General features: G+C 42.0%; 1 protein-coding gene, 1 long non-coding RNA gene and 1 other non-coding gene across 6 annotated transcripts in view; 1 reads left to right on the top strand and 2 right to left on the bottom strand.

The window, feature by feature from the left end:
* Positions 1–818: 818 nt before the first annotated feature.
* On the bottom strand, positions 819–7,801 carry LOC119243069 (uncharacterized). Of its 2 annotated transcripts, XR_005124629.2 has the most exons (4): positions 7,701–7,801; positions 2,720–2,775; positions 1,521–1,652; positions 819–1,077 (listed from the first exon to the last, which is right to left on the bottom strand). It is a non-coding gene; the product is annotated as an uncharacterized LOC119243069 (long non-coding RNA). The 2 variants fall into 2 exon arrangements; XR_005124628.2 differs by having other exon boundaries at positions 819–1,652.
* LOC119243858 (small nucleolar RNA SNORA13) lies at positions 4,011–4,153 on the bottom strand. Its single transcript, XR_005124860.1, has one exon. It is a non-coding gene; the product is annotated as a small nucleolar RNA SNORA13 (small nucleolar RNA).
* The window catches only part of KATNAL2 (katanin catalytic subunit A1 like 2), a 62,638-nt gene continuing 57,005 nt past the window's right edge, over positions 7,586–13,218 (top strand). For 2 of the 3 annotated variants that reach the window (XM_037508564.2, XM_037508563.2), the window contains exon 1: positions 7,586–7,715. In XM_037508564.2, the coding sequence (XP_037364461.1) occupies positions 7,665–7,715 (51 nt within the window). In that variant the 5' untranslated portion in view covers positions 7,586–7,664. The remainder of the gene's footprint in view (positions 7,716–13,218) is intronic. The other variant, XM_037508561.2, reaches the window with a different exon arrangement.

Genomic DNA, 13,218 nt, shown 5'->3' with positions numbered 1-13,218 from the left:
TGTTGTAAATTCCTAAGTGATAAGAGCATGAGGAGCACCTTTTGTCTCCTAATATTTTATTTTTTTTAAAGATTTATTTATTTATGCATACAAGAGCTGGTGTACAGGCCAGAGATGTGGCGGGTGAGAGGATTCACCAGAGACAGAGTGGGGAACAGAACAGGCAGATTGACCGAAGTACACTGCTGAGGGGAGCAGCAGGAGAGACAGGAGAGGTCTGCTGCGTCATGTGGGTGGCTCCCTGGCAGACCGGGGGATTGAACTTATGCTGCAGAGGCTGCGGATTTCTTCATAGTGCAGTGCTTAACCCCTTGTGCCACCAGGGAGGCCCCTGTCTCCTAATATTTTAGACCTTTTTTTTTTTTTATGATTTTAGATTCCAGTCTAGTATCTTTGACACAGGTCTCCTAAAACCCTTGTAATTTCCAGGGTGATAGGTGTGCTTTTCGTTGTAAGGAAGCAACTATATGTGAGCTCCTGAATGGGGGATGGTCACAGAAAGGACCAAGCCATGATTATAAGCTTGGCATTTTCAGGCACATATAGCTCTTATTCTTCCTCCCTTTTCATTGTATTTCCATTCAAACTGTTTTATTTTTCTTTTAGACCTCTCACTACCTAAAATTACGTTAATTCATGGTTTATGGATACACTTATTTCCAGAGTTCCTAGCCCCCACTAGAATATAAGTTCCATGAAGACAGGGACTTTGTTCTCCACTATGCCCCTTCGGCCAAGCATATAGTTTGACTTATATTAAGCATGAAATAAATGTTTTCCTGAAGAATGAATAAATGAATCATTTTATTTTCATTCAAAAAGGGGAGGTAACATTTCAGCACTAAAAGAAATGGTATAATCAAATGAATGGAGGCTGGAAATTGCAGGTTATTCTACAAGCAGTAACAATAGCTAAGACTCATTAAAGTGCTCATTACGTGCCAGGAATTTCCAAGTACTGGAGCCACATACTTCTAGGGGTGCGCGCCAACCTTGATCTCTTGAAATATTCTGCAAACCTCTTTGTGTTCTGGGAGCCTCCTCTCTAGCCACGGTCGATTGCATTTGGAGGGAATGCTGGCGAAGAAAAGCCCATCTGTTAGGCAGGGGGGATGCAATCTGATTCTTTTTCTTAAAAATTTGTACTGAGTGATGTGCACACTAAAGAAGTTTGAAGATGAGTCATGTTAATGGCAGGACATTCTTGAGTGAAGGCAACAGCTGTTGGGATTCTTGAAGCTGAACTGATATCTGCCCAGATTTTTGAACTCTGTTGTTCAATGTTTTTTGGCTTAATGACATGAATTACCCTGCTGTCCTCTTAGTTAGCTCCATTCCCTGCATTTTAAAATCTAACATCAGTTCATATCATTGTTGTGTTGATTATTTCTTTTCCGATAAACAAAAAAGCAAACTATCTCAAGGAAACTCATTGTTTTACTTAATTCTTGCAACACTATAAGAAGGTATAACTGTTCTCATTTTGCAGAGGAGGAACAAGACTTGAGCAAGTCCAATACCTTTCTGAAATCTCAGAGCAGCAAAGATTCCAATCCTGGGCTGTTTGACTACAGAGAGGAGCTCCGATCTATGCTTGCAGGAAGGGCAGAGGAACTGTTGTAGAGATGAGGTCAGGGCAAACATTTTTCACCCTGTAGAATAAATGAGGAAAATGACTCTAATAACAGCAATGGGGCAAAGAACAGATTTCATTCTGTTTTGGGAGAAGAGTCAGCAATTTTTTCTTTCTTAACATTTCGACAATTGTTAGCAGAGGCAGGTTTATACCAACACAGAATGTCTATGTGATGAAAACTTTCTCTCCTCCCATTGACAAGGTTGACAGTTTTTAAAAATGATGGGATACTTTTTTATAGCAATATTGAAGATGGAGTCTTAATGATGTATATATTCAGAGCTGACTTAGAGTTGACTGTCACAGGGTTTACATTTCTTGTCATGCTTGAAAACTCCCCAATGCTTGCATGTCTAGAGAAGCTCTGCTGAAGATGGTCTGACTTAAGTGAGGTCATGACTACAGAATTCCAATGTACTTCCTTGGGGAGGGGCAAATGGAGGGGGAGGAAAAGGGATTGATGTAGAATTTTAAAAGAGTAATCAATAAAACAAAAGACATGTGATTAAAAATCACTTAGAATTTGCCCTATATGACATCCTTGCTGTAACAGAAAGAACAGGTAGAAAAACTTGTTTTCTCCAATGCAAAGTGGACTATTTTTCAAGACTTTAGGAAATAATGTGCTTGAGAAATAAGTGGTAAGCTTCAGCTCTTTCATAAACATCAAATGATGTACTTGGAAACATTAATGTGCACACCAGACACAATTTTGCTGCTTTGGTAATTATTTAAACAATGTTTTAAAACTCTAGTTTCTAGCAAGAAACTCGAATGACTTCTTTTTCATATTTTATGGATTTGCCAATCATTTATATAATGATTATTTTATAAAAGAAGAGAACAACAAAATATTATTAAGAAAAAGATATTTTTCTTTTCTCTGGGGTGTTGACCAAGAAGAATGTGAAGAGGCTAAAATAAAATAATAGCGTTTATTTGCTGGGTGGGGTTGTCTTGGATTTGCAAATCAGGGAACACAACCTCAGGTATGAGTTCAACTTGTGCTCCATTTAGGTCTTTGTTTAAGAGGGTTTAAAAGGAAAAGATATGGGCAAGAAGGGCAGCATTGCAAAAACTTACATTGTTGTAGATTCAATTTTTTTGCAGTTCATTGACTTTCAGTGCCCTTGGTTACTCTGGAGAGAAAAAAAAGAAAAAATAATTTTCTTTGCACAGTTCTTAGAGAAGGTCATCCCAGCTGGAAACTGGTTCTGGCTAGTTAGTAAATTATCTTTTTTAAGTTAAAAGTTCAGTTACCTTTTGGGCCTCCCTGGTGGCGCAAGGGGTTAAGATGTAGCCTGGGAAGCTATCCGCAGCCACTGCAGCAGGAGTTCGATCCCCAACCAGGGAGATGACCCACATGGCGCAGCAGACCTCTCCTGACTTGCCTTGCCCGCTGCTCCCCTCTGCAGTGTGTTTCAATCAATCTGCCTGTTCTGCTTCCCACTCTGTCTCTGGTGAATCCTCTCACCCCTCACACCTCTGGCCTGTACCCCAGTTCTTGTATGCATAAATGAAAAATAAATGTTGAAAAAAAAGTTCAGTTACCTTTCAACAAGATGGCATTAATTCAGTCAGCCTAAACATTTCTTTTCACTGTAGGTATTAACAGTTTAGGAAGCAAAACATTGATACAGTGAAGAAACTGGTCCTTCCAGTGCCACAGGACCTACCACTCACCTTGTGTCTTGGCAGTCCTTGCTGTCACTGGGCCTGGGCAAGGCAGAGGCACACATCAAGCTGCGCTGTCTTCCTGCCAAGGTGTTTACTGGTTTGCAGCTAAAGTCTCATTGTAACAGGGTGGTCCCCCCCCTCCCTGTCCTATAACAACATCACATCATGATGTGAGATGAGAAGTGGCGGCCTGTGTTGGGGGACACTCAGGAGACAGAGGACAATGAGAACTGCCAGATGTTTAAATCATGGTCCCTTGTGGAGAGGGCCAAGGTTTTCTTTGAATATTTCTCTTCTTAGATGAGGAAAAGTTTAAATAAATATGGTGGTTGGTGTTTCTTACCTTTTTGAAGGAAAAAAAAATGGTTCTAATCTAGGGGTGATTTCACCCTCCAGGGGATAGTTGGCATTTGGCAATGTCTGGGAACATTTCTGGTGGCCACCGTTTGGGGGATGCTACTGGCATCTGGTGAACAGAGGCCTAGGATGAAGTTAAACATCCTACAATGCATGGGTCAGCTCACTCTCCCCACCCCAACAAATAACTCTCTGGCCCCAAATGTCAATAATGCCAAGTTTGAGAAATCCTGCCCAACAAATCTAGCAGAGAATTTCAGTGAGAAAAATTGAATTCTTTTATCAATGGGAAAAACTCACGCTTCTGCTTTTTCTTTCTAAAGAGATGGTTTTTTTCATAAGCTGCTATTTATGCAGTTCCTATGCCAAAGATATAAAAAAAATCAGAGGAGTGAAAAACCTGCAAAGTAGTTAATTTACACTTTTTTTTTCTTTGACAACACATTCACTAGTTTCCAAAAGTGAAAGGGCAGTGACCAGGCTGCAGGAGAGCAGCCTGAATGCAGCTGCATCCCGGTGGCACAAAGGTAACAATTAATCCCCACTCTGCCTTTTCTTTGACAGTTCAAAATCCGACTAGGTAATGAAAACTGAAATGCAAAGTATTTGAAATGATTAAACTCTTAATTCGAGGCGACTGATCTTTTTTGTCAAGCACATAAAAGCTCACCTGCAAAGTTGGTGATACTCATTTGCTTTCCGCCAAGTTCTGCACCTTGAAGCAGCTGTCAAGATCTAAACTTTAAATGGCACTTTATTTCTACGTGGACTGAATTCACACTGTGATAGGGCAGGTGTTCATGCAGTGAAACCGCGAGGCCTTTGTCACATGAAAAAAAAGTCCCCGCTAAGCTGAAAACTCCCTGGCACACAATCAATGACCGATGCTCAAATGCACTTAAAAGTCTCACTTAGCGGCATGGGCCCACTTCTGGGTTTCCTAATGTTCTGCGGACGTCACGACCAAGACCAGATGAGGCTGCTGGCCTCCGCATTTTTAGAAGGGGGGGGAACTTGCGTTTGCAGCCGGTGCCGCCCCCACCACTGGCTGACCTTGGCCCATGGCCTTGCGCCCCAGCCGCCCTCCACCCAACAACCCCAGCTCACAAGTCTCCCAGGAGCCTGGCAGCAGGAACTTTTTAAAAATAATTTTTAGGACAGGATGAGAGGAGATTGGAAAGTATGAGGAACCTCCATATTGTTTTTGTTTTTTGCACAGAAGAACTGGGGGTGAAGGCCAGAGGTGGGGGGATGGGCAGGGGGGTGAGAGGATTCACCAGAGACAAAGTGGGGAGCAGAACAGGTGGATCTCCTGAAATACACTGATGAGGGGAGCAGCAGGCAAGACAGAAGAGGTCTGCTGTGCCATACATGGGGTTAGCTCCCTCGCTGGGATGGAACTTAGGAGTGATAGCACTGAGACTTACCCCCTCAGCCACCAGGGAGACCCCCTCCATACTGTTGTCTGTCAGGTCTGCACTAGTTTATATTCCTCCTCACAGTCCACAAAGCTTCCCTTTGCTCCACATCCTCCTTTCAAGATGAGGGGTTTGGATGCTGGGGGACACCACACCGGATTTTTATAGGTAGCAGCACTATCTGGAAATCTAATTCTGGGAATAATTCAGGGATCAGTAACCTCCAAAGACCTACTCTGAGAGTGTCTCTCTTAGTCCTGACAGCTCTCCCCCATTATTCTTCATCTAAACTACTTCGGAAAGTCTCCTACATCCCAGCTCCTGGCAGTTACCTTTTCAAAGTCTCATTGATTTCTGAAGATTATTTTCACTTGTATAGAATTCTAAGTTGCTTTTTTTTTCTTTCTTATTTATTTATTTATTTTTATTTGTTTGTGTGTTTATACATGCACTGGGTACAGTCAGAAGCACGGGAGGGTGAGAGAATTCACCAGAGCCAGAGCGGGGAGCAGAGCAGGCAGAAGGACCGAAGTACACTGCTGAGGGGAGCAGCACAGGAGAGGTCTGCGCGCCATGTGGGATCCTCCTCTGGTGGCCGGGGAGCAGCCGGGGATCGAACTGGCACTGTAGAGGCCGTGGGCAGCTTCACAACCCAGCGCTCAACCGCTGAGCCACCGGGGAGGCCCAGTTGCTTTTTTTTCTACCAGCACTTTAAGGATATATTTCTATAATTATTTGGCATCTTAGGTTGTTTGCATATTTTGCCCATTGTAAATAATGTTGCAGTGAACATGAGGTGCAGATATCTCTTCAAAACAACGATATCATGTCCAGTGCTATGTATCCAAAAGTGGAGTGCTGGATAATATGCTATTTCTACTTTGAATTTTTTGAGGAACCTCCCTACTGTTTTTTGTCTGGTCTTCACCAATATACATTCCTCCTGACAGCCCACAAGGCTTCCCTTTTCTCCACATCCTCACCAGCATTTATTGCCACTTGTCTTTCTAATAAGTCATTCTAACAGGTATGAGGTGATATCTATTACGGTTTGGATTTGCATTTGGATTACCCTGTTGACTTAAAGGAACACTTTTTCCTGTACTTGTTGCCCATTTGTACATCTCTTTTGAGAAAAATCTCTAAGTACTCTGTCCACTTTTTAAATTAGATTTTTAAAAATCGAGTTATGTGAGTTCCTTATACATTTTGGTTATTAACCCCTTGTCAGCTAAATAGTTTGCAAATATTTACTTCCATTCCATAGGTTGCCTTTTCATTTCCTTGGTCATTTTTGTTGTTGTACAGAGCTTTTTAATTTGATATAGTCCCACATTGATTTTTGCTTTTGTTCCTTGTGTTTTGGTGATATATATATATATATATATATTTATATTTATATATTTCCCCCCCACAAGACTCACCTTAAAGAGCGTTCCCCTATTATTTCCTCCCTATGGTTTCAGATCTTTTGTTTAAATTAGTAATCAATTTCACGCTAATTTTTTTTTTTTTTTAATAGAGGCATGCTTTATTTATTTGTTTGCTGGTTTGTTTGTTTGTTTTGTTTATACATGCACTGGGTACAGTCAGAAGCGCGGGATGGTGAGAGAATTCACCAGAGCCAGAGCGGGGAGCAGAGCAGGCAGAAGGACCGAAGTACACTGCTGAGGGGAGCAGCGGGCGGCAGGAGAGGTCTGCACGCCATATGGGACCCTCCTCCGGTGGCCGGGGAGCAGCCGGGGATCGAACCGGCGCCGCAGAGGCCGCGCGCAGCCTCGCAACCCAGCACTCAACCGCTGCGCCACCGGGGAGGCCCTCACGCTAATTTTTTTGAAAGTGGTGTTAAGTCAAGAGCCAGTTTCATTCTTTTGCATGTTAATATCCAGTTTTCCCAACACCATTTATTGAGGAGACAATCCTTTCTCCATGGGGTGTTTTGACCTTCTTGTCAAAGATAAGTAAGACCAAAAATGTATTTCTTACTGTGGTTAGAAAACTTTGGGAGTCAGTGGTGGTGTGCAGGAGATGCGCTACAAAAACATACTACATTTGAAAATAATGCAAAAGAGAGTACAGGATGTTCTTTCAATGTCAAACTAGAGCAAAGTTTACAGAGTCCTATCCCTATCCCGCAGGATTCTCTGTGATGTCAAAGTGTGTCTCAGTCTTGGGGACATAAGCATGGGGTCACGAAGACCCGAACTGCCAAAATCAAAGACAAATGTAACGGTATATGAGAGTCCGTTAAATTGCACTTTAAAAGACAGAATTCGGGGAACTAAAACAATTGCAAACCCCGCCTCAAGTCGGGCCAATCATCCCCTCTTGGTCTCTTGATTGGCCAGTGCCACGCAAACGCTCTGGACTAAACATGCTTACTTTTAACATTGATTGGCATGATAAGGAATTCATCTGTGCCCAGAGATTGGCTGACCTGGGTCGGCTCTGGCCAATCCCGAGAGGGGCGGGCTGGTTAAGCGTCAGGTTTCCCGGAGCCACCTTCCTGGGATGTACCGGTCAGCCTAGAAACTGGCTCCTCTTCTCCCTTCTCTCGGGCCCTAAGACAGTGTCTGATGGAGCTTTCCTACCAGACCCTCAAAGTCACTCACCAGGCGCGGGAAGCGGTAAGAAAAGCATATCCAAAAAAGAACTGTATGGGGAACGCCTGTCACCTTGTAGGTGCAGGCCGATTCGCGCGTCTCCGGTTGCTCCGGCGACAGAGCCTCGCCGAGAGGCGCAAGCGCAGTGAGGGCCCTGAGCCCCCACCCCGCCGGGTCAATCCCCAGGCTGGTCAAGAGGGCGAGTTGCGGGAAGGGTGGGTCTGTTAGAATTTGGGAAAAGTGAAAATGAGACTGTTTTAAGGCCGGAACCTCTGATCTGGGAGTTAGAATACTGGTTCTTGGTCCTGATTAGCCAAGACCAAGACCGACCTGGGGGACTCAGTCCCCCTTTGGAAAGAAAGGTAGTTGGACTAGAATCCTTTTCTCAGGAAGAGTACATTAACTTTGTAATATATACTCTGGTTTCCTATTGTTTGTGTCATTTGCTAACTGGTCAATGTTTTCACAACGGTGAACTTGAATTGAGTACATCCTATGAGCCAGACACTGGGGAAATAAAAGGTATCCTTTAGGAAAAAGAAAATAGACTAAAAATTAAAGTTAAAAAACACTGATACTTGGATCCCACCTCCAGAGAGTCTGTTTTACTTGTTTGGGCTGGATCTTGTGCATGAATATTTTTTAACGGCTCAACAGGCGATTACAGTGTGTAGCCAAGGTTATGAACCAACTCTTTAGTGTCTCCACCTTAAAAAAAAAAAACACCTCATAATACAAATAAATAAATTAAATTAAATAAAAGCCCTCTGTTTGGCCTCATATCTTCCTTTATCTAACAACCTCCTGACTCCGCAAAGATTTGGCTATATTTGCTATTGCTACTGGACTGTGTTTTACCCACTCTAATTTGAGCCTGGACTACTTGCTTCAGAAGCTTTTAGGTTGACTTTTCATAAAGCAAATTCCTGGACCTCACCAAGACTTTACTGAGTCAGAAACTTTCTGGAATGGGCCTCAAAACTTGCATGTGAACAAACATTCCAGGTTTGAAAACCACTGCCCTAGACATTCTCATATGTTTGCATGATTTCTAATGCCATTTATCTGCCAACAACTCCCCCACATTGACTTAGACTCTACTTTTTTTTGCTGAGCTCCAAACTCATGTGGTTTCCTAGAAGATGGAATATGGACAGAATAATAAATCAATTGATTACTCCACACATCTAGTGGGGTGTCTCAATTATTTGCTTGTTAAGTTGCCCAATAATTGTTAATATTCTCTAAAACCTGTATACCTTTCCTGACCTTCCTCCATCTGGGAATGTGAAACCACCATTCACCCACCTGCTAAAATAAGAGTTCTGATAATAATCCTTAGTGCCTTCTTCCTTCTTTTTTTTTTTTTTTTTTTTTTAAATAAATAAATCTTTTTTTTTTTTTTTAAAGATTTATTTATTTATTTATTTATACAAGAGAACCCAATAGAGCCAGAGCAGGGAGCAGAGCAGGCAGAGGGACCGAAGCACACTGCTGAGGGGAGCAGCGGGCGGCAGGAGAGGTCTGCGCGCCATGTGGGACCCTCCTCCGGTGGCCGGGGAAAAGCCGGGGATCGAACCGGCGCTGCAGAGGCTGCGGGCAGCTTCGAAACCCAGCGCTCAACCACTGCGCCACCAGGGAGGCCCCAGTGCCTTCTTCCTTCTTGTGTCTCCCAGCCCCCCCCCCCCACACACCCATAGAAGGAAGGCATCAGCAAATTTTATGAATTGTACTTCTATAATTGGTCTTTAATCATCCATATCTCCCAGGCCACCATCTGGATCCAAGTCATCATAAATATAAATCTCTCACGTGAACCACTTCAATAGCTTTTAATTATTCTCCTCCCACCCCTTGTGGTTGTTTTCTCCCTCTTTAGTCCATTCTTCATCCAGTGATCAGAGTCATTGTAAAATTGTGTCATGTCTTGTTGGGATCATTTTAGTGACTTTCCATTACACATTTGGGTTAAAATCCTTGACATGACCTACAGAGCATTGCAACGTATTCACAGCCACATAACACCCACATCATCCTCCTTTTCTCTTTCCACTTTGCCTCTCTCTCTGGTCTAGACACATTCATTCTAATTTGACATGTCTCAGATAATTTGTACATTTCAAGTTAGCATTTAATTATGATTATTTTTATTTTATTATGTTTCCTGTGTGTTACCTAGCCCCTCAAACAGAACATATAACTTGAAGGTAGAGGCCAGTGTTAATTTTTTGTTTTATTCCCTAAATGGTACTGAGAGCAATATTTAGGTATGCTTATCAATGTCTTGATTTCTTGGGCTCCAAGTACAAGGATTGTGCTGGTTAGGAGTCTGAAGAAGGGAATAAGATGGAGATGAGGGTGCAGATTGGTGAATTAGAGGTATTTCATTTTTCCTTGTGGCTGCGTAGTACGCCATAGTGTGGCTGTATACATCTTGATTCAGTTGCCTGTTTGATGGACATTTAGGCTACTTCCATGTCCTCGCTAGTATAAATAATGCTGCAATTAACATTGTAGAATAGAGAGAGAGAGAGAAAGAGAGATAGATAGATAGATAGATAGATAGATAGATAGATAGATAGATAGATAGATAGATAGACTTGCTTTTTAGGGTTTGAATGTACCATTCTTGGTCAGCCTGCTTCCCACACTTGATAAAGTGCCCTCCTTCGTGCAATGAGAAGACCTCCCATGTCAGGTTGTTATAACTGACTGTTTTCTTGTTGATCCCTCCCTGCTCACTGCCAGTAGACTATACGCTCCTTGAAGCCAAGGCCATTGGCAAACCTCTTTTCTGACTGATAAACTGACCACGCCTTTACCAGGCTTTTCTGTCTTTACATACTAAATATCTGGGATGTTTTGAAAATTCAGATTCTGATCCAGTAGTTGCAGGGTGGTGTGTGTATCATCAACTCCCATGTAATATACTGATGTTGCTGGTGATCTTACGTAGCAAAAATCTAGGAGTGGAGAAATTTCCTTTGCTTCATTTTAAATTTAGTGTTTAATTAAAATAAGATTATATCCAATCTGTAAACCTCTGCCACTTTCTTTTTTCAACTGGAATATAACATCCTCTAAAATGTGCTAAGGGCAAGGAAACTCTGAGGAGCAATTGCTTCAGTGTTTTTAATTTGACCACACAATTAAATACAAACAATTATTGGTATCAATGCACAAGAATGGTTTTTGGAAAGCCATAATTGATCTCCATATTCATGTGTACACATAAAATAATCTTGAAACAGGTTACTGTTATTTAATCGCCTGTGTTAATCCATGTACTTTTTGAAAGTTGTGACTTTGCCCAAATGAAACTTCTATATTAAAAATATGGACTATAAGTGTTAGCTAATTAATGAGAGGGTTGACTAGGTTTTAAAATGTGTGTTGTTAAATGCCTTAGCTTTTATTAATTGCATGAGCCCCTAAAAAAAAAACCCAGAGTAATTGAAAATTTAATTACACCAATGTTTTTCTTCAAAGAACTAAGGCTTATTAAACTTTAAATGTTCAAACATTTAAGCATCTATTGAAATACCAATAGCTATAAACAATGTGTAGTTCTAAATACTAATTAAACAAACTCTAAATCACAATAAAGCTAAGCTGAATTTTAAGTAACTCTTATGTTTTAAGTGCTCTGCTCCTACCCAAGGAAGATTAACCACTTCGCTGCTTCCTTGCCCTTAGCACATTTTAGAGGATGTTATATTTCAGTTGACCATGGCTACAGCCTTGTGGGCATCTTTTTATTTTATTTTATTTTTTAAAGATCTATTTATTTATGCACACAAGAACTGGGGTACAGGCCAGAGGTGTGGGGGGTGAGAGGATTCACCAGAGACAGAATGGGGAACAGAACAGGCAGACTGACTGAAGTACACTGCTGAGGGGAACAATGAGTGAGCCAGGAGAGGTCTGCTGCACCATGTGGGTTTCTCCCTGGCTGGCAGGGGAATTGAACTCGTGCTGCAGTGGCTGCGGACAGCTTCATAGGTTGTGTCTTAATCCCTTGCACCACCAGGGAGGCCCTGGGCATCTTTTTAAAAACTGTGGCTGCTCTTGAACCATAGTCTTCCTGTACCTGGATTGAGAAAGGGAGACTGATTTGAGAACCAGGGACTGAAACAGCTCACTAACATCACATTGCTGTTCCTTGGAGGTTTTTTTTGTTTTTTGTTTTTTTTTAACCACAAGAATATGAGACTATAAAGATATGAATTTATGTATTTTATGTTTTGTCAAAAACATTCTTTCTTTTAAAATATCAGATGCTTTCACTTATAGGAGGAACATAAGGTAACCAACCAAAAGGTCGGGGGTGGGGGGAAAGATTAAACTAGCAGGCAAATTACAGAATTTGAGACATAGGGGGGATGTGGAGTCAAAACAGGGGAGGAAAGAGCACAAGGGACTATGGTTATGATGGTTCATTGATGCTCTGGTGGTGGGAGATATGGGGGGATTATATCTGAGGGCAGAAATCAAATATTGCACAAAAATTTAAGCAACAATGTAAGAAAAATAAAACAACAAAATTTCTTTCTTTTTTTTGTAAATTAACATTTACTAGGTTTTATTTTCATTTACGTATTTGTTCTTTAAACATCCTTATTTTTTCACAATATAGGATTTCTCCCCTCAGATACCAGGCTTCATTTTTAAATGGAAAACGTATAAATCTCATCACCCTGATAAGCCTTGTAAACATTAAGAAAGTTGATCTAGCCTTCTGCTCTCAACTGAGATAAAGGAGCTGGTACCAGACTTCTGCTTTTTGCAACTAAGGAGACTGGACTAAGGCTGTGCATCCACTGTTTTCAGGCATCGGGCAGTGTCCTGAGAGAAGCAATACCTGGGACGGGTACGGGAGGGAGTGCCCAGGCAGAGCACAGTAATTTTGTTGAGGTGGAGAGACAGCCTGGAATTTGGGAGGACTTAAGAGGTTAGATTGAGGCGGCAGAGGACCAGAGGTGAGGGAACTATACAAACTGCTCCGTAATTCTGAATTTGGGACTGAGGACAAAGCTGCGCACACATAAAATGAAAATGTATGAAACTGGAGAGAGACCAGTTGATAGCTTTATTGAATGCTTCTCTAAAAAAAGGAAAGAGGAGCCTCCCTGGTGGCGCAGCGGGTTGAGCACAGCGCTGTGAAGCTGTCTGCAGCCTCTGCAACGTGGGTTCAATTCCCGGCCGGCCAGGGAGAAACCCACATGGCGCGGCAGACCTCTCCTGTCTCGCCCGCTGTTCCCCTCAGCAGTGCTTTTGGTCTGTCTGCCTGTTTTGCTCCCTGCTCTATCTCTGGTGAATCCTCTCACCCTCCCTCGCTTCTGGCCTGTACCCCAGCTCTTGTATAAATAAATAAATCTTTAAAAAGTAATAAAAAAGGAAAGATATTTTACAAATTTTTATGATGGAATCTTTTTTCCTGTGTGAGGCACACACTTGGATTTGAAAGAGCTTTCACTTCTGACTAGTGGAGACTTTATTAACGCACAGAGACTGCTGGAATGACAAT

This window comes from Talpa occidentalis, unplaced genomic scaffold (assembly GCF_014898055.3).
Source record: "Talpa occidentalis isolate TD23 unplaced genomic scaffold, MPIMG_talOcc4v2.1 talOcc4.13, whole genome shotgun sequence".
Taxonomy (NCBI): Eukaryota; Metazoa; Chordata; class Mammalia; order Eulipotyphla; family Talpidae; genus Talpa; species Talpa occidentalis.
Note: the sequence above shows the minus strand (reverse complement) of the source record. Positions and strands in the feature narration are given on the sequence as shown.